The sequence below is a fragment of the Siphateles boraxobius genome, unplaced genomic scaffold, assembly GCF_051911475.1.
Source record: "Siphateles boraxobius isolate OS27281-9 unplaced genomic scaffold, OSU_SipBor_1 204, whole genome shotgun sequence".
Lineage (NCBI taxonomy): Eukaryota > Metazoa > Chordata > Actinopteri > Cypriniformes > Leuciscidae > Siphateles > Siphateles boraxobius.
The window spans coordinates 2,042,636-2,063,700 of NW_027508816.1; the positions used below are offsets into that span (position 1 = coordinate 2,042,636).

Below are 21,065 nucleotides of genomic sequence, written 5' to 3' on the forward strand. Positions count from 1 at the left end.
GTGGTAGTATTTCTTCACCCCGGATCGGGTTGTATTTCTAGGTCCCTACTAAATGTGCGGGTCAGTTCTACAAGGAGTATGGCTGCCTCTAGGCTTTAATTTCAGGTGTTTCCCTTCAGGATATTTGTAATGCGGCAGGCTGGTCCTCACCACATACATTTGTCAGATTTTATGACCTAGACCTCTCCACTCCTGGGGCTAGGTTGCTTGCTTCTTAGCGTGTGCAAAGATTTCACACAGAATGGGCATTTGTCTTTATGGCGTAGTGGGTATGGGGTTCCCACCGCGTCTCAACGAAGCTCTAATTCCGTTAAAAGGGAACGTCTCAGGTTACGTATGTAACCGTGGTTCCCTGAGAGGGAACGAGACACTGCGTTCTCCTGCCATACTTCCTGCATGCCCTGATCGACTTGCTTCAGGCTTATCAGAAGCTGTCGCAGTCTGTTTTCAGGTGTGCTTTATAGCTTCCTGGTCTATGACGTCACCCGCCTATGACGTCTCGCTCTTCCATTGGACTGATTATACACGTGCTTCACGACGCAGTCACGCAGAGCGTTCCCACCGCATTTCAACGCAGGCGTCTCGTTCCCTCTCAGGGAACCAGGGTTACATACGTAACCTGAACGATCGCCATGTCTGGTTGTGGTGAATGAACCTAATGCAGATGAAAAGCCTAACCTGTCTAATCAATTTTCTTCTCGATACCCTGCAAGATATTGTTGATCTCTCAAACACTTTTTTTGATTTTCCACTCAGATTCTGTGAACTATGAAATCTCAGTTGACCCTGAACTTCACTCGAACCCCAGGGAGTTGTCACATTAATGTTGACATGGATTAAGTGCCATGCTTAAAAAAAATTGTATTGGTAATTTAGTGCATTTATTTAAACAATATCTTTTTTGTTATGTTCTCTTGGTACTTAGTGATATTTGGAGTCTCTACTAATGAGCTGATGGCCTGAATCAGGTCCTCTGAATCAGGTTACCTGAAGAAGGTTTGTTTGATTAGGGAGACATACAAAATTTGCACAGTTACGGACAAGCTATGGACAGTGAATGACTTTACTGAGGTAAATGTAACCTGACATATTGTTTTATTGATGTATTTCTATGGTTGAAACACTGAAACACAGCATTTTCATCAAATCCTCAGTAAAATTTGATCTTAGCAGTTCTGTGAATAGGTTTAAAAATCTTAAAAACTTCCTTGCTAGGAACAATTTAGAGAATTTGAAGTGAATTCAGCCCCTGATCGGCAATGTCCTCTTGGCTTTCTTATGATGTAATGATTCTGTGTTCAATCCTTTTGAGACCAATCAGCACTTTTAACTGAACCAAGCTGTTTACTTGACAAAATTTTAACTCTCCACAGGGAGTCTATTAGCACGTGAAAACATTCAGTAATGATGTCCCATTAAACATGATGTTGAAGCCTAGCAATTAAAGGTGTTAGATGTATGAACATACAGTATGCTGATGCAACATCCATTCACCTTGGATGAAGGTTACTTATCATTACCCAAAAATACTTTACTGCTTCTGTAGAAAACAGACAAAAACGTAATGCTTTTGTTGTGTGCAGTGAAAAGAGTGGCAGTTTTAACAATTGAAAATGAACAATGCATGAATGTGAATGCTAAGTGAATGCAAGGTTTTCTGTAGACATGTTGTTTGCATGTATAATGTTTGTTTTAAGTTTCAAGAACCATTCAGTGGAATGCCTGATCGCTGCAAAACTGGCATGCAATAAAGCAAAAGTTTCGTCTGTCTAATTTCAGATTCTTTCACAATCCTGTTCCCCTCTGCTCCAATTGCTTCATGTCTCGACTCTACTATTCGGTCCAAATAAAGGCCAGACATATATCTTAAATATAAAATACACATAAAGGTGGTAGTTAATAAATAATAAAATGTGAACAATTATAGGTTATACTGTTGTATAAAACAAGAAACTTGTAGTCATTTTTTGTGTGTTTGTATTCTTGTAAGTTTTTTTCTTCTGAGTGCATTGTAGAGAGACATATTTCCATTATATCTTTCTGTTTCATGAAACCAGCCAAAGTTTTAGGATGTTTTAACACACCTAAAAGTATAATTGGTACCTGGCATACAAAGGGAAATCTTCCTGTAATGTTGTTAAAGGATAAAATGATAAAAAAAAAAAGTAATATGGGACAAAGTCTGAATTATTGTCACATTCAAAATACACAGCAAAGAGATGAAATACCAGAATCTGTCACTTTTTCACTGGTCAAAAAGCACAACGAAGGAGATATATTCAAATAGGCTTTAATTAATAATCCAAAATCACTCATAACACAGGAATACATAGGAGATGTATCCAGACTTAACAATAATGAGATCTGACAACATAGAACTGAAACACAGGGATATACGTAAATACATAGAACGTCTAGGTTACTGTCAGAAACCAATCAGAGTCCACATCTCACACCACACAACGATCACTGAGTTCTAATCACCTTCACCTGTTCCCAATCAGCAACCAGCTCCATAAAAACACCCAGTTCACATTCAATCTTTGTCAAGTCTCCAACAGGAACAGATGCTTTACCACTGTTTCATAAAGTCTCTGATACAACCTGTCCTCGTCACGTAACGTATACTCACCTGAATTATACTAGCCTCTGTGTCCTTCACTGCGTGAAAAGAGCTGTAATCGGGCATGTAAAACTCCTGAGTACTCCTGTGTACTCCACAAATAAACGTGTGTGTACGGGAGTTTGCTGTCCCGTCACACAATCCCGAAAACTCCTGGATACGTCCAAGTTTGGGTCACAGCAGGGAGCCACTAAGGGCCATCAGTTACCATGGTGAATAATCCCCCGTCGGGGTCAATGCAAGGGAATATTAGCATTTCACACCTTTGGGACACAAGGCAGTGGCCTCCTTCAATTGGTCAGAGGTCTTACATAGGATTGGCTGCTCAATGCTTTGTCCCTCCTCTAAACCCCCACACTATTGGTCCAGTTTATGGCCTCATTTGGGTTTATTATTACTCATTATTAATATTTATTTTCATTGGTGTTCATGGTTATAATGTCAAGACAATCAGATAGACAAAGTTGAGTTTGTTATTTTTATTATTTGTAAATGACACTGGGCACATGACATATATATACACACAGTCCAAATTCTATAAATAAAAATACATTAGCACAGAATACACTTTACTATTAGTCATACAATATATAACCCCATATAATATATAAGGCCTGTGTATAATATATAGAAAACAATATAATATACAAATACTTTAGAATATATAAATAGTACAATATATAAATAATACAATTTATAAATAGATAACAATATGGAATTGTATAGAATATATAAATGCAGTATATATAGAAAACTATATAGAATTATATATATAATACAATCTATAAATTATACTTTATAATATAAATAATACTATATATAAAAAAAACAAAAGAATATTCAAATTATACTATAGAATAATATTTAGATGCGTAATACTAAAATAATTCACAGGCCAGCTTCTGTGGTCTCCACCGCGACTCGATCTGCACCAACTCGTGCATGATGAGTTCCCAAGTACTTCTGGTCTGCTTCCAGTCTTTTTTATAGCACCCCACACAGCGCAGACAAAACTGTACTACGGGTTGGAGGCCGAACAACCCACACCGACTTTCCATCCAAGATGGCATCCTCCTCTTCAGACATGTGGTCAACTGTTGTAGTCTTTGTACCATCAACACCACTGTTTGTATACACCGTCACTCAAGACTCACTTAGAAGATTTGAGAGGTCTACTAGGCCTGAAGCAAGTCAGTGCTGTCAGACAAATTCATACTGCCGGGGACTCTCCATCAGGGAGGGCTGGTTGGGCCTACTAGCTGATAGTAAGTTTATTCTGCTACAAACATATACTGTTGGGAACCATACTACACCAAAACGTCCCGGGTTACGTATGTAACCCTAGTTCCCTGAAGGAACGAGACGCTGCGTGAAACGCTGCGGGAACGCCTCTTGCGTTGTGCATCATGAAGCACGTATGGAATCAGCCCAATGGCGAGACGGAACGTCACGAGTGACGTCATCGACCAGGAAACTATAAAGCACACCCCTGAACACAATGGCGACAGCTTCTGGAAAAAGTCTGAAGCAAGTCGATCAAGGGAATGCCGGAAGTATGGCAACGACACGCAGCGTCTCATTCCTTCAGGGAACTAGGGTTACATACGTAACCCGGGACGTTCCCTTACAGGAACGTCGAGCTGCGTGAAATGCTGCGGGAACGCTAATACCCACGTCGCCATAAGAGCAAGTGACCGACTGTGTGAATCAAAGATTAAATTCAGCCGAAAGCACCTGCGCCCCAGGGGTGGAGCTGAGGTCTAGGTCATAAAACCTGACGAAAGTATGCGGTGAGGACCAGCCTGCCGCATCACAAACGTCCTGGAGGGAGACTCCTGACAATAAGGCTTTGGAAGCCGCCACACTCCTGGTAGAGTGAGCTCGGACAGCCAAAGGTGAAGGCTGACCAACCGACTCATAGGCAAGTGAGATGGCCTCAACCACCCACTTGCTCATCCTCTGCTTAGACACTGGGGACCCCTTCTTAGGTGGTCCAAAACAAACGAACAGCTGTTCTGATTTTCTCCACAGGGCAGCTCTGTGGACGTAAGCATCTAAAGCCCGAACAGGGCAGAGCAGATTAAGTTTTTCCTGATCAGATGATGTAAAAGGAGGAGGACAGAAGGCCTGCAGAACTATAGGTCTGGCCACATTTGGTAGGAACCTTAGGGACATAACCTGGCCTGGGGTGGAGAAAAGCCTTCACCATCCCAGGTGAAAACTCCAAACACGAAGGAGCAACCGAGAGAGCCTGAATATCTCCGATTCTTTTAAGAGAAGAAATGGCAAGGAGAAAAATAGTCTTCAAAGTAATAAACTTATCAGCAACTTCTTCAATAGGGTCAAAGGTAGCTAGGGAAAGACCTTCTAGGGCGATAGCTAAGTCCCATGCTGGCACCCTCGTGCGGACTACAGGCCTCAGCCTCAAAGTACCACGAAGAAAGCGAGTTATAAATGGGTGTCTCCCCAGAGAGACTCCACTGAAAGGGACATGGTAAGCAGCAAGTGCCGCCACATACACCTTTAGTCTGGAGGGGGATAGCCCTGAGGAGAAACGCTCCTGCAGGAACTCCAGCACTGCACCCACTGGGCAGTTAACTGGGTCCAACAGGTGTTCTCCACACCAAGAAGTGAAGAGCCTCCACTTCAAGGCATATAACCTCCTCGTGGAAGGAGCTCTGGAATGAAGGATGTTCTCAACAACCTCGGTTGAGAGACCAGCCCCTACGAGCTGGGCCCCCTCAGAGGCCAAGCCCATAGCTTCCACAACTCTGGGCGAGGGTGAAGTATCAACCCGCTCGCCTGAGAGAGAAGGTCCCTCCTGATCGGAATCTCCAGAGGAGAGCCGTGTAGAAGAGACACTAGGTCCGTGAACCATACTCGGGCCGGCCAAAACGGGGCTACCAATAATAGACTGACCCCGTCCCGGCGAACCCTCTCCAGAACTCCTGGGAGCAGAGCAATCGGGGGAAAGGCGTACAGGCGTGACCTCGGCCACGCCTGCACCATACCGTCCAACCCCAGCGGGGCTGGATGACTGAGAGAAAACCACAGTGGACAGTGTGATGTCTCCCTGGACGCAGATAGGTCTACCTCGGCACGACCATACTGCATCCAAAGGAGCTCCACCACCTCGGGGTGGAGTCTCCATTCCCCGGGCCTCGGCCCCTGCCTCGACAGGATGTCCGCTCCCCGATCTAAATACCCCGGGAGATAAATCGCCCTCAATGAGAGAAGCTTCCCCTGGGACCATAGAATGATCCGGCGAGCCAGATTGTATAACAGGCGAGAGCGCAGACCCCCCTGATGGTTTATGTAAGAGACCACCGATGTGTTGTCGGACCGGACAAGAACATGATGACCTCTCAGAGCCTGAAACACTGCCAACATCTCTAGACAATTTATATGCCAAAATCGATGATGGTCCTGCCACAGACCCTGGGCTGGGCGACCACTCATGATCGCCCCCCAGCCTGTGAGGGAAGCATCTGTCGTTAGCGTTACATGACGACAAAGAGCTCCCAACACAGGTCCCTGGGACAGAAACCAAAGATCCCTCCACATGACCAGAGCACGGAGACAACTCCGTGTAACTTTGATCACGCGGAGGGGATTTCCCCTCGGGGAGAACCCCTTGGTCCTGAGCCACCACTGTAATGGTCTCATGTACAGCGGGCCGCAGGGTATAACACTGGACGCTGCTGCCATCAGACCCAGCAGTCTCTGGAACTGCTTTACAGTGAGCAACTGGCCTAGCTTTACTCTTTTTACAGCTGAGAGAATCGAAGCGATGCGGGCAGGCGACAGGCGAGCCCGCATTGCCACAGAATCCCATAGTACCCCCAGAAAAGATGTTATCTGTGATGGAGATAGAACACTCTTTTTGACATTCAGCCTCAACCCCAATTTTTGATGTGTGCGAGGACGACATCTCGATGCCGAGACGCTTGCTGCTGCGATTGAGCATGAATCAACCAATCGTCTATGTAGTTCAGTATACGAACGCCCTGGAGATCAGCGGGACTAGCGCTGCGTCCATGCACTTCGTGAATGTGCGGGGAGATAAAGATAGGCCAAACGGAAGAACACGATATTGGTACGCTTCGCCCCCGAAAGCGAACCTCAGGAACTTCCTGTGTTGCGGAAGGATGGAGATGTGGAAGTATGCGTCCTTCAGATCTATCGTGACAAACCAGTCCTCGGACCTGATTTGTGACACGATTTGCTTTAGCGTAAGAATCTTGAATTTGAGCTTGGCTACAGCACGATTTAATAGACGCAGATCTAAAATTGGACGCAACCCCCCATCCTTCTTTGGAACGATGAAATATCGGCTGTAAAAACCTGACTCCTCGCTGGGAGGAGGAACCCGTTCTATAGCCTCCTTTTGAAGGAGCGTTTTCACCTCTTGTTCCATTACCAGAGCCTGCTCGGAGCCCACCACGGTGGGCAGGACCCCGTTGAATCGAGGAGGAGGAGATCTGAACTGAATGGCATAACCCCTTTCTATCGAATGCAGAACCCACTGAGATATTTTTGGAAGACTTTTCCACTCTGCCAGAAAATCTACTAAGGGTACCAGCCTCTCCAGGCTGGCCTCTGGAATATTTTGAGCAGCAGACACTGCGCCCTGTAACGGCACACCGGCAGGGGACGACTGGTCTGACTGCTCTAAACCCCTCCTCGTCCCTCGGGAAAGCGCTCGCTGGGCCCGTCTGCGCCCCGACAAGAAGGCGGGGTTTGCAGAAGGGACCCCTGAGGGCACCGTGAGAGGGAGATGTTCACCGCTTCAGACGGTGCCCGTTCTGAACGGCACCGCCGTGGAGGCTGAACGCGGGAAGGCAAAAATCGTTCGTCAAGCTTGCTTTTAGAAACATATTCCTGCCTAACAGCTGGCCACTCAATGCTTAGTTTTGATACAGCACGAGTGAGCACCTCCATAAGCTCCTCGTGTTCAGGGGAATGAGGTGACGAGTCCTCAACATCCCCTGTCTCAATACTGACAACATCCAGCTCCTCAGAACTGGATAGCTGCAGTATTGGTGCCTCAGCCTGGGGGGAAGAAACCGCAATGCGTCCATCCACACCCGGAACTGAGGCACTGGAACTGGCAGGTAAAGGCTGAGATAAGGCAGAGCCCGTCTCAAACCCCGCTGACAGATCCATTTGCGATCCCCACGACAGGCGCCGCCGCTCTGCCTCGACAGAAGCGGGACCCGAGCCGTGGGGAGCGCGAACCGAACCACTCTCCTCGAAGAGTGATCGGCGGGAGCGGAGCGTTCTTAATGGAAAACGCTCGCAATGCTCACAATCAGCCCCCTCGAGAGCTGACTGGGCATACTGCAAGGTCAAGGGGTCAACATAGGCACTCTGCTGCTACGCAGCTCTGTACGCAGCAAGTGCAATTTGACTTGTGCCACAGTAATCCTTCTGTTGCCTCAGACCAGACAGTATAGCCTCATTGACCTTGTGGACAGGTGAGCCTTGAGCGTCCAATAGCCTGTCAATGGTTTGCGTTTGTCCCTCCTCAGACACTTTTGCTAAATTCTCACCACTGCTTACTGGGAGCTACCCACAATCCTTGCCGTTTCAGAGATACTCTGACCCAGTCACTTTGCCGTAACAAATTGGCCCTTTTTGTCCACAAAAAGTGTTTGTGGACTCACATGTGGTTACCTTTTTATGTTCCTGTGTTTCCTTCTCATGTTCTGTTCTGTTCCTGTTTCATGGGTTCTTGCTGCTAGTTTGTTGCCATGGAAACTCATTGGTTAATTATGTTCACCTGCACCTCCTTGTTATCACCTCCAGCATGACACGGCATAATATTAGGGCATTGTACTGTCAGTGAGGTGGAGGACAACGGAACTACACTGCTGCAGCCCTTCCAGTCAACTCCCTCCATCATAATGTCCTTGATCATCTGCACTAAGCCTATGCCCACAACGGATCTGGAACCGCAGCCCACCACAGACCCAGACTTGGAGCTGATGCCCCCCACGGACCAAGAGCCTGAGCCGATGCCCACTACAGAGTCAATTCCTGCAGCCATGTCTGTCACCTGAGCCAAATCAGTCTGAGCAGGTTTTTTAGCCGATTCCTGTTAGCCGATACTGGAACGGGTTTCCAGTGGGAATATTAATAGAATAGAAGGCATGGAGTGAAACCCTGTCCATACTCTAGTCACTGCTGTGGATATGATGAACTTGAATCCTTGTGGGATTAAGGAATATGAAGAGATTATTTCCAAACCTGCCCCCACCTAGCCTCCCACTCCCACCTCCTCTACCTATGCCATACAGTTCTTCAGCCTTGTCTTTGCTGGCTCCTTTCAGCCCCTCGTATCCTCCCTCAGTAGCATCACCTAGCAACTCGGATCTGCCTGGGGCTTCCAGTTCGCAAGCTCCGCCAAAAGATGTCGTTCCCCTGGCTTTACCTCAAGCCTCTGAGCCCATCACTCCACCTTGGCCCATCGACCAGTCGGCTCCACCTTGGCCCCCTCCCCCTCGGCTCCACCTGGGACCGTCATTCTTATGGCTTTACCGGGCCTCCTCACCACTCCGGCTCTGCCTTGGTCAGTCCATTTTCTCTTAATCTAGGGGTCTCCAGTCATGCAAAGTTTAGCCCCATCCCCATATAAACACACCTGCTAATCAAGGTCTTACTAGACAAATTAGAAACTTCTAGGCAGGTGCGTTGAGGCAAGATGGAGCTAAACTTTGTAGGACAGTGGCCCTCCAGGAGCAGCATTGGACACCCCTGTCTTAATCTAAGCATAGTTTAACCAAAGCTGTCTAAGGAAAGATCATAGTTTATGAGGACAAATTTTGGTCATAAATCAATTTTGACTAAATGAGTTATTCTATGTTGCCTTTGCATAACAGTCTAATAATATTTCAAGGCTCCTTTCTTGAGATTATTTCCAGGGACATACATTGGTGGTAGGCCTATACTGGAGAGGTGAAAATATCCAGATTCCATCTTTAATTTTTATTGTATGTTAACATGTATATAATTTGTAGTGGAATTGAAGGCAATGGATTGGACTTATTGCTCTAACAGTAGTGCACTTGTCTGCTGTTTGTTAGTACAGATGCTGTATTACATGGGCAAAATGTAAGAGTAAACTAGCTTTCTTAGATTCACTAATCCATTATATTGAATAGATCAGATTGATCGGGTCTATGAATATGTAACTAGTGGGTGGATTTGAGAGGTTGTATTGTTGAATGGGATGGTCGCTCTGCTTTCTGTACGTATAAAACTGAGTCGTGTCAGTGACAAGGACCAGGGGGCTAAACTGACAAGCATCCTCACACAGAATCTATCCAACAGGGGACTGACAAACATGAACAATCAAACAATCCAATACTGCTTTCCAAACAACAATTTGTCTTGTACCAGAAGTATCCGACCTGAAGCAGAGTACATTATTGTGTACATTTTCATCACTGTAACATCAGTGTTCACCGTGTTTCTGAACCTGTTGGTGATCATCTCCATCTCGCACTTCAAGCAGCTCCACACTCCCACCAATGTGCTAATCTTCTCTCTGGCAGTGGCTGATCTGATCGCAGGACTGATTCTCATGCCAGTGCAGGGAATGAAACTGATTGAGCCATGCTGGTACTTTGGAGAAATATTTTGCTCAATATTTCCTCTTATTCTTTATGTGGTCGTCGTGGCATCTCTTGGTAATATGATTATTATATCTGTGGATCGATACATTGCTGTGAATGACCCTTTGCGATATCCAATAAGAGTCAATAATAACAGAGCTGTTGTTTCAATTGTTGTAAACTGGTTATTCTCCTTCTTTTATTCGTTTTATCTGTTGTATGAGTTTTTACTGTATCCAGAGAGGAACCACACATGTATTGGAGAATGCATACTTGTTGTTACATTGGAAAATCTTCTAATAGATGCTTTTGTTTGTTTAGCGGCACCTTGTTGCATAATTATTCCTTTATATGTGAAAATCTGCTTTGTAGCAAAACGGCAAGCTAAGCATTTAAATTCAGTCACAGAAAAGAAGGTCAAATCAGAAAAAAAGGCTGCAAGAACCTTAGGTATTGTAGTACTGGTTTATCTTCTTTTTTGGACACCGTACTACATAGTTACTCTTTCTTTTGGGCATGACGAAAATGACACTCTTATAATTGATGTAATGTATTGGATGTTATGCATGAATTCCTGCATGAATCCACTTATATATGCAATGTTTTATCAATGGTTTAGAGTGTCAGCAAAATACATTTTGACACTGAAAATATGTGAACCTTCATCAGAATACTTAAATCTGTTCCCAGAAGAGAAATGATCACTTACACTCTTGCATGAAGCACAAATGTAATTTCCATCTGTCTATGAATGGAATAGTTAGGGTTCTTGTGTTAAGCACTTCCTTATCAAACATTAGATGACACCAGAATCTGCGCAACACCTATGTTTGTGAATAGTTTAAATGTTCTGCCTATTATGTATGTATATTGAGAACATGTACATGTGTGAGTGACATTTTTGCTCTCTTGAAGGCCTTAAAATGACTAAATCAACTACAACATTATCTTTAAATACAAAGAATTTTTTTATAAGAAAACAAGACAATGCTAAATACAATTGTGGGACAAACTATAAAACAGCAGCTGTAAATGAATAATAAGGCCTGTGATTTTTTATAATATGTTATTAGGCTGTTCATTTCTCCCAATAGTGCCTGTTTATTCACACAAAGTATTTTTATTGAATATGGAGCCCTCTTCCATTTGACTGTCAGGAACTGATGAGGTCAGATTATCTGTAATCGAACAAATGGCATTTTGCAAACTGTCAGTTGTAAGAGATAGGCTATCTCAGTTTTCTTGTGTTTAAAATATGCTGGAATGTATGATGATCAACAAACCACACTTAAACATGGGTCAGAAATAAAGGAATCAACTAAATACTTCATATGGCATCCATTTTCTAACATTCTCATGTTTTTAAGCATGTTACATTTTTTAAATTGTAAATTTTTTCTGTTGTAATGGGCTGAAATAAATATGTTCAGATATGTGTTTGTGTGATATGTTTGAGTAAAAACACATACAGTGTGAAATTCTTTGCCCTGTGTCTGCATTTCTGGATTTGTCCATGTTGTATATGGTCATACTGTATTTCATAATGGTAGGCAAAGCATGGCAGGTTTATTTATATATATAGTAAATGTCATGCACAATGGTAATACTGCACTGTTTACATTTGAATTATTAAAGATATTGATTTTTTTTAACTTTTACTTTTATTTAAACTACTAATCTTTAAAAAACGTGTTTAAACAATAACAATTAAAAGAAAAACATATAATAATGGTCTTGTCACAAAGTACAAATCAACCCAGATTAATCCCTAATCATAAAACGTCTCGGTTACGTATGTAACCCTAGTTCCCTGATAGGGAACGATACGCTGCGTCAAGCTGTGGGAACTGTAGAAGATTTTATTATTTAGAAAACAAGTAATTTTGCTATATATTTGGACACAATTGTTTCTTCTGTCTGTGACTTTGGATTTCCTCTGTGTATGTGAAAGACCTTGAATGGAATGTTGTTTGCTGCAGAAAATTCTATTCTGAGAAGTCACATGGTAAAAGACCTTTACCCAAAACTATCTATAGGGTGTGTTACCTTCTTTGGAAGAAGATGTATGTATATAACTCTGAACCAAAATATACTCGGGAGCGCACTGGAAGGCCAGAGGCCAGAGCGTTAGAGTGTCGTTCTATGGAACGGAACGACATTCGAAAATAAAGTCTAATTATTTCTGGCATCAAAGATCTCTGCGAAGTTATTTTTCAGAAAGATTGAAAACCACAACATTTGGCGCCCAACGTGGGGCTTGGGTTTTGAAGCAGAAGGAACCATGAAAGGCGACTCTGGTGACCGACACAGACAACAGTGGCCACTGTAATTTGCGGTGAGCAATTTTTGCTTTTGAAAAAGTGTGTGTTGTCACCAGTGAGCCAGAGTGGTAAGACCCTTTAAAATGCTTCTCCAAGTTTAAAGAACTAAAAAATTGAAAAGAGGATCTTTGATTCTAGAAATAATTGTCTATTGTTGTTGACGATATAAAGTAATGTGTAATAGCGCGGCGGAGCTCCCGTTAGTGTTTGCCTGTGTTTATATAATCTGGTGCAGATTGTATGAATATTGGTAGGATGCTGATGTGCCGCTAAAGGTTTTGTCGTATGTACGTAAGAATTTATGTTTACTGTTAAAGGATAACAGTTATTGTTTTTTCTTGTCAAGAGGGCCTTGAGGATGACAAGTGTACTGGTAGAGGTTATCAGTTTTTTATAGATTTAAGTATACTGATATAGGGTATCAGATTTCTGTGTTTCCTATTAAGAGGGCCTTGACGGATAATGGGATAGCATGTACACAGATGAAGTTAAGTATACTGGTAAAGGTTACCAGAACTCTGTGTTACTTATTAAGAGGGCCTTGAGGATAATAAGTTAATTGCATGTGCACAGATTAAGTTTGGTTTATTGTTACCGCCTTGTTATAGGTTAACAAGGGACTGGGTAAGTTTTATGTGGATTTCGCCAAGAGGGCCTGGAAGGATGGCGAATATTGCACAGATAAGTTTAGCTTTTGGTTACCGCCTTGTTATAGGTTAACAAGGGACTGTACGGAAAAGCTATGTAGTATATGACTCTGTTGTGTCGGAGGAAGTGAATCGCAGAGGTCTTATAGTTTAAAGTTATTGTATTGTCAATGTGTTGTGTGAGTAGAGTGAATGTGGGATCCCGTGTGTCTGCTTGACTGTGCCTGTGGTTAAAAATAGGTGACAAGGAATGTGTGAATGAGCTTGAGAGACAAGTAATATATAAATGAGTATTAAAAGTAAAGGAAATAGTAAAAGAAAACAATTGTTTCAAGATATTAGTCTTGCAGATTATTGTAGTATGAATTAAGTTAAAGTATAAAATGTAAGTAAAATAAGTAAAAGTATATATAATGATATATATTAATAGATAAAGAGAAAAAAAATGCACGTGCTTAATATATTATATCTTATATCTGAAGACGTCTAAAATTTGTATCTCATTATCCCTGAAGACAAAGTGAGAAAAATGATTCTATTGTAGATAATTAAGGTTGTGCTAAGGAAGAAAAAATAACTTGTGCAGTGTGCTAAAAGTGAACAAGATTGGGTGACCAAGTTTCAACAGTCATAAATAATTTACAGCAATCTTAGAATTGTAGTAAATGGGAATTGTTGGGAATGGGTGAGGAAAAGTTTATTCACCATGTTAGATTATTTTGAGCACAGCATGCAAATATAGGAGAAAGATTGAAGGCTGATTTTATTATAGGGAAAATTATTTAATTGTATTATACTCAGATAGTCAAAAGTTAGATTATTGCTGATATTGCAAAGAAGAGATAGCTTGCTTTTTCCTGCAACGAAGAACTTGCTTTACTAAAAACAGAATGGGAGAACTGCTGTTGTCAACCAGTGATTATTATATAGTATAAAAGAACTAGGAAAAAGATGGTTAAAAGTGGAATTTAGATAAAAAGCTAATAGCTCAGGAACAAATATTTATAAAGACTAATTTGATCTATGCAGCTCTCTGAGTGTTCAAGTTTCAGATGGCTTCAGTGTCGAATGGAAGAGGTGAAAGGTCAAAGGCGACTGCAGAGAGAAGAAGAAGAGAGGGTGAGGGGCGTTCAGCTCCCCTTCTGAAGATGACCACTCTCTGGAAAACTCAGCATGGAGAAAGACTGATTAATGCTGGAAAAGGTGAAACTTTCACTATTTCACTGGAGACTTTTTCCTGAGGACAAGAGGAAAATCCTGAGATGCAAAGCTGAGGCAAAATCTATCCAAAGCCCAAACTCAGCAGAGTCAGAGAAACAACAGAGCCAATATACAGTGTACTACACCAAGCCTTGAGTGACAGGCTGACGACACATGCAGAGCGACAGCCATGAAGCTTCAACAGACTGATAATCTAAAAACAGAAAAACTGACCGAAACCCTTCCCTAACGGGCAACACAGGTGTGGCAACTCCGATGATCCCTCTAGAGACTGCTTCAAATTTAGTTAATTATTAGATTAACTTTATTCATTCTGATTATTCACTGGTCTCATAAGCAATTCTTTATATTCTCTGATAAACTAACGCTCTCTGCTTTTCCAGTAGGTTCAAGTCCAGCCATATAAAAAAGAAAGAAAATACACTGAAAGAGAGAAGTGGGTGCTCAACTCACCAAATAGTTCAAACTGAGGCTGGATTTGGTATAGTGAGGGCTATTACATTAAACAATTATAGGGCTAAAAGTATGAGAAAAATTATTCTGTAGCAAAGAAAAAGATAGGGAAAAATTGTCAAAGAATTATCATTATTGTTTACAAAACAATGATACTGGTCACTCCATTTTGTTTTGATAAGTTTTTAGAGATATAGATTGGAGAAAAAATTACTCCAAAGGTCCAAAATTATGAAATCGCAAAAAATGCTGTCAGAACTGGGATAATGAGATGGAAATGTTGTTGGCCATGGATCCAAGATTATGCAGAGATCTCCAATTTCTTAAAGCAGCTCATGAGCAAAAAACAAAAAAGAATAGGAAAAATCAGAAAAACAAATGACAAAATGTATTTGAAAAATTACAATTGGCAGGCTTATTATTCTAAAATACTTAGTCTATTAGAATTTGTAAAAAGAAAAAAAAAGGATTATAACAACGGTGTTAAACTAAACCTTATGATCATTGACACTTCTCAGTAGTGTTTGACATAGCTGTGTTGACCTGATCAGACCTTGTGGCTAAAATTATAGGATGCCACATTTAGAGCACAACCTGTAAGAGTGTATGCTGGCCAGTGTGTGTGAGAGAGACACTGAGTGTGAATGAGTGATTGATGATGTCTGAAGAAACACTAAGGCAAATCAATTATTTTGCCAATACAGCTGTATTTAAAATTTAACATGTGGGCCCACAGGGCAAATTCTGCCCAATAAAATAATGACCATGGATGGATTTGGTTAAATTTCCTTGTCAGGAACTGAAGTAACAACATGAAAAAACAAAGAATGAAAAGAGAAAAATAAAAAGAGAAAAAACAGTGCCACATTTGCGCAGCGCATAACATATCTGACTATCTTTGCAGCATAACACGTCTGCCTTTCTTTTCAGCATATCGTGATGGAGCTGATCTTTGTCAAAAGTATGAAATATTGTCTTGTAACTTTTGTCAAAGTGGGTTGAGTATTGTCCAAGATGCCTAATAAATAGTGGGTTGATAGTGGAACTCAAGACAAAGAGATAACTGAGTTGAATTGACTAATTATAAGAGTACATTGAAATTTATTGTGAGAAAAATTCAAAAAGTTGCAAAAAATGATCAAAAGTCAAATTTATGAAAAACAAATGAGAATATATGGATTAAAGCACTGCTGTTAATGAAAGCAGAAAGGACACCACTCAGCCCACATGACCTTTCTACAGGTAACAGCGAGAAGTACAATGGGACAGATGAGCAGATGATTGAAATCACATGTTGTTATCACTAACAAAAATAATTAAGCTTTAATTTACAGATAGCAGCAACTCGATTCCAGGAAGGATTCTGGGACAAGTCTAACAAAAAGAACCAGTAACTGTGCTTCGTAATTTCAGAAGAAGTGATCAACAGTGTGACATTTGAGTCCATGCCTCTCAACTTAAAATACACCAACTGACTTCAGCAACCCCCCCCAACTGAAGTGACATGGACATGCTGACAATGAGAGAAAGAGTCCATTGCAACGAACGACTCACTGGAGTCACCCTGGTGAAAGATGTAATGATTGATGACCAGGTTAACAGAATAATCAAATCATGAATGGAAGAAAAGACAAACTTAACCAGAAACACAGGAATGAGAAGAACTGTGCAAAGAAAAGAGAATCAAAACAGATGAGTACAAGCTCAAACAATAGTCAACATCAACCAACTTTCCTATGATTGAATGTTCAGCCCTTGAATAGATTCAGTAGCAACTTAATAATAACCCCACCATAACAAAAATGATTGAAGAGAAAAATATATTAAAGCAACATAGAAAACAATGATAATGAAAAAAAAAGAAAAGAAACTAAAATAATGTTAACAATTAATTTAAGAAATTGATATAGCATAGTGGGAATTAAGACAATTCATGAAGGAAAATTTTAGAACTAAAAATAACTTTTAAATAAATCTTAATGGGTACTCATTTGCAATTGGGCAATACAAGAGTATACTTAATTAATTTAAGGCTACAGTTGAAATTAAAGCAAGTATTAACAAATATTAAATTTTAATTTTAATTGATAAGAATACATTTTGATTCAATATGCAATTGATTAGCTAAAATTATATCAAGTAGTGCTTGATAGAAAGTATAGAAAGTTTATAGACTTAGAGGAACTTATTGAAATCCAATAACAAACAGGCCATTGTGAACAATCTAATGGCACCAGAGGGGGGTCAAAAATAGATATTTGCCATTCACATGAAGGACAGATTGTTGAACCAATGAATACTTTTGAATATTCTCAGTCCAGATGCGCAATGGTTTTAAACCAGGGAGTAAGATAAGGAAAGGAAATTAAAAATTAAAATGAATATAAAATTATAGGCATTTTAAATTAAAAGGCATTTTTGCAAAGTTTTGTGAAATTTGTGGCAAAAACAAAGTTAAGAAAAGAACAGGGACAAAAATAGGCCATATATCAGTATACCATGTGGATATGATATAGATGGGTAAAAGCAATGAAATCAGCAGAGGAGGGCAGGAACAGAAATTATATTTCTAACAGAAGTAATCCTTAGATTGAAAATCTATCAGAAATAAGGTCAGATTATATGTCAACTAAACAGAAGTATTGAAGATTGAAAATAAATTGCATACGAATGCAAGGAAGTTTTAATAATAATTAAGTTATAATGCTAATGGTTTAAATGGTTGATAGACAAACTTTTAGATTGTTAGATATAAAGAAAAAGAAATGTACATATAAGGAATATGTAAGAGTGCAAAAAGTTATTTGCTAGAGTTATTTTTCTAATTGTCTAATGAGTTTATTGAATGACTTTTATGAGATAAATGTAACATTGCTCTGAAGCTTTCTTAGTTAGAGTGATTACATGAGACATAATTAGTTTATTCATGATAGTTTATTTAGAAATTAGTAGAAACAAAGAAAATGTATTCAGTTTAGTCTTGAACTGAGGAGCTACAATGAGAATAGGAAGCAACATGCGAGATTAAAAAGGTCAAAATGGAATTTATTGTTTAAATTTGGTAATAAAATAGACAGTAAGCGAAATGTATTGCAATTTATTAGATAGGTGTAAAGTGTTCTGTTCACTAAAATTGACTGACTAAAAGATGGATTCTTCGAATTTAAGAAATGATATTCTCTCATAAGAAATGATAAAAACGAGAGAGTTATGTTTACCTAGCCATATTCTGAATTAATAGTCATATGGATCAAGTAGAACAAAAATGCATAATAAATCAATTAGACTACTATAATAAGCAGATATTTATTATAATGCTTTGTCTGCATTAGGAGAAAAACAATTATATGAAAAAAGTAGAATGACTTATGTTTGGTCATCAGTGTTGCACTTTTTACTAAATAATATTGCGCAGGGAGGAAAATTTAGCAATTACGATTGAGTCAAGAAAAACTTAAGAGCAGAAGTTAAGGAAAACTTCATAAAAGTTTGGAAAATTAAGGTTTTCTCAATTATAGATGTTTTTGGAGATGCAATATTAAAAGTGGGTTATTATTCTGTTGTATTCTTTGTATATTAAGATCACTAGTTGGAAAACCACGGTTAAACGAATGAAAATGCGGAAAAAAGATAATGAAAACTAATTTGAGAGGGCAACCAAATTGATATTTACAAACCCTGGATGTTGATTCCAGTAAATGAGGAATTGAGGACGAAGAAGATGATTGATGAGCCAGACCCAAGAGGATATCTACACCGCAAGAAAACTTTCAATAGTATAAGAGACTTTTATGTTTGATATACTCTACATAACTGTGACAATAACATGCAAAGCAAGAACAAAGGTATACACACACTTATAACAATGTTTAAGTTTGTCTGACTAGGGAGAACTCGATTCTTTTACTTTTTCCATTTAACAAAAAAGAAAGAACAACTAAAAGAAATAAAATGTATGGAAGAAGATGTTTGGCTCGAGTGCTCCTCCGGAGTGTGGTGGCTTAATCTAGTAATTGGAAAGGAGAATGAGTGACTCAGTTGAGTCACTAGGTAGTATAACTGAGGGAGCTGGATTTTGAAACTACACTCTGGAAAAAACTAGTGAAAGTGAGGCTTAGATAAGCCTCAGAGGAGGGAATGTAGAAGATTTTATTATTTAGAAAACAAGTAATTTTGCTATATATTTGGACACAATTATTTCTTCTGTCTGTGACTTTGGATGTTCTCTGTGTATGTGAAAGACCTTGAATGGAATGTTGTTTGCTGCAGAAAATTCTATTCTGAGAAGTCACATGGTAAAAGACCTTTACCCAAAACTATCTATAGGGTGTGTTACCTTCTTTGGAAGAAGATGTATGTATATAACTCTGAACCAAAATATCCTCGGGAGCGCACTGGAAGGCCAGAGGCCAGAGCGTTAGAGTGTCGTTCTATGGAACGGAACGACATTCGAAAGTAAAGTCTAATTATTTCTGGCATCAAAGATCTCTGCGAAGTTATTTTTCTGAAAGATTGAAAACCACAACAGAACGCCCCTCCGTTGTGCGTCATAAAGCACGTATGGAACCAGTCCAATGGAGAGACGGAACGTCATAGGCGGGTGACGTCATCAACCAGGAAACTATAAAGCACCCCCAAAACACAAGCGCGACAGCTTCTGATAGGCCTGAAGGAAGCGCTAACGGGCATGCTGGGAGTATGGCAGAACGACGCAGCGTCTCGTTCCCTATCAGGGAACTAGGGTTACATACGTAACCGAGACGTTCCCTTTCAAGGGAACTCGAGCTGCGTCAAGCTGTGGGAACGCCAATACCCACGTCGCCATAGGAGCAAATGACCGTCATGTGGGAACTAGCGCACAGAGGACGAGAGCACCTGCGCCCCAGGAGTGGAACTTAAGTCCAATTCATAGAACTTAACAAATGTATGCGGTGAGGACCACCCAGCCGCATCACAAACATCACTTAGCGATACTCCTGACAACAATGCCTTAGAAGCAGCCATACTCCTGGTAGAGTGGGCTCGTACAGCCAAAGGTGAAGGCTGACCAGCCGACTCATAAGCAAGTGAGATGGCCTCAACCACCCACTTGCTCATTCTCTGTTAAGACGCGGGACACCCTTTCCTGGGTGGCCCAAAGCACACAAATAACTGTTCTGATTTCCTCCACAGGGCAGCTCTGTGGACGTAAGCGTCTAACGCCCTAACCGGGCAGAGAAGGTTAAGTTTCTCCTGATCTGATGACACAAAAGGAGGAGGATAGAAAGCCTGCAGCACTGTAGGCCTAACAGCATTAGTAGGGACCTTAGGGACATAACCTGGTTTAGGGTATAGAAAAGCCTTAACCATACCAGGCGAAAACTCCAGGCACGAGGGTGCAACCGACAGAGCCTGCAAATCGTCTCGGTTACGTATGTAACCCTCGTTCCCTGAGTAGGGAACGGAGACGTTACGTCGGATGACGACGAATGGGGTTTCGCTTAGAAAGCCTATCAACTTAGAGTATTACAAAACGAGCCAATGGCAAAGAAATGCCATGGGTCTGCGGAATTTGCATGACGTAACTCCGCCCCACCTCGTGGGTATAAAAGGAGGACGCCAGCAACAGGCAGATATGTTTCTTCGCTGAGGAGCCAAGACTGAGCTCAGGCGATCCCCGCGGTACAGCGGAAAGTGGCAGGCAGACGTAACGTCTCCGTTCCCTACTCAGGGAACGAGGGTTACATACGTAACCGAGACGTTCCCTTTCGTTGTCACTCCGAGTTACGTCGGATGACGACGAATGGGGTTACCAGTCTAATCATGCCACCTACTCAGCTGTCTTCCAGTGCCCTGCGTAAATCTGAGATCCCTGTCGTGAGACTGGCACGGACGAAGGCCTCCTATTTAGCACAGGAATACCAAGGTACACTGGGGAGCATATCCCAAAGTTTAGGGGAAATATGCAATTACTGCCAACCCAGAGGGGGGGGGACTTAGAGAGTACACATATGACCCGAAGGAGACATATGGAGAACACTGGGGGGTCCAGCCGCAGGTGGAATATTTCAACCCCAGGGGTGGCAAGGTGGCTTGCCAAGGGAAAGACACACGCTCAGAGAGGCTTACAGTGGAAATACACATGTGGGGGTCGCTCAGAGGAGGGACCATGCACACGGGAGGCACCTAGCCGACGCACAGGCAA

At 41.3% G+C, this 21,065-nt stretch overlaps 1 protein-coding gene across 1 annotated transcript; it reads left to right on the forward strand.

Moving 5' to 3' along the window:
- The first annotated feature begins 9,950 nt into the window (after window positions 1-9,950).
- On the forward strand, window positions 9,951-10,940 carry LOC143745419 (trace amine-associated receptor 7c-like). The gene has a single exon (XM_077237522.1). It carries the CDS (start codon window positions 9,969-9,971, stop codon window positions 10,938-10,940), a length of 972 nt encoding a protein of 323 aa, XP_077093637.1. The 5' UTR covers window positions 9,951-9,968.
- The last annotated feature ends 10,125 nt before the right edge of the window (window positions 10,941-21,065 follow it).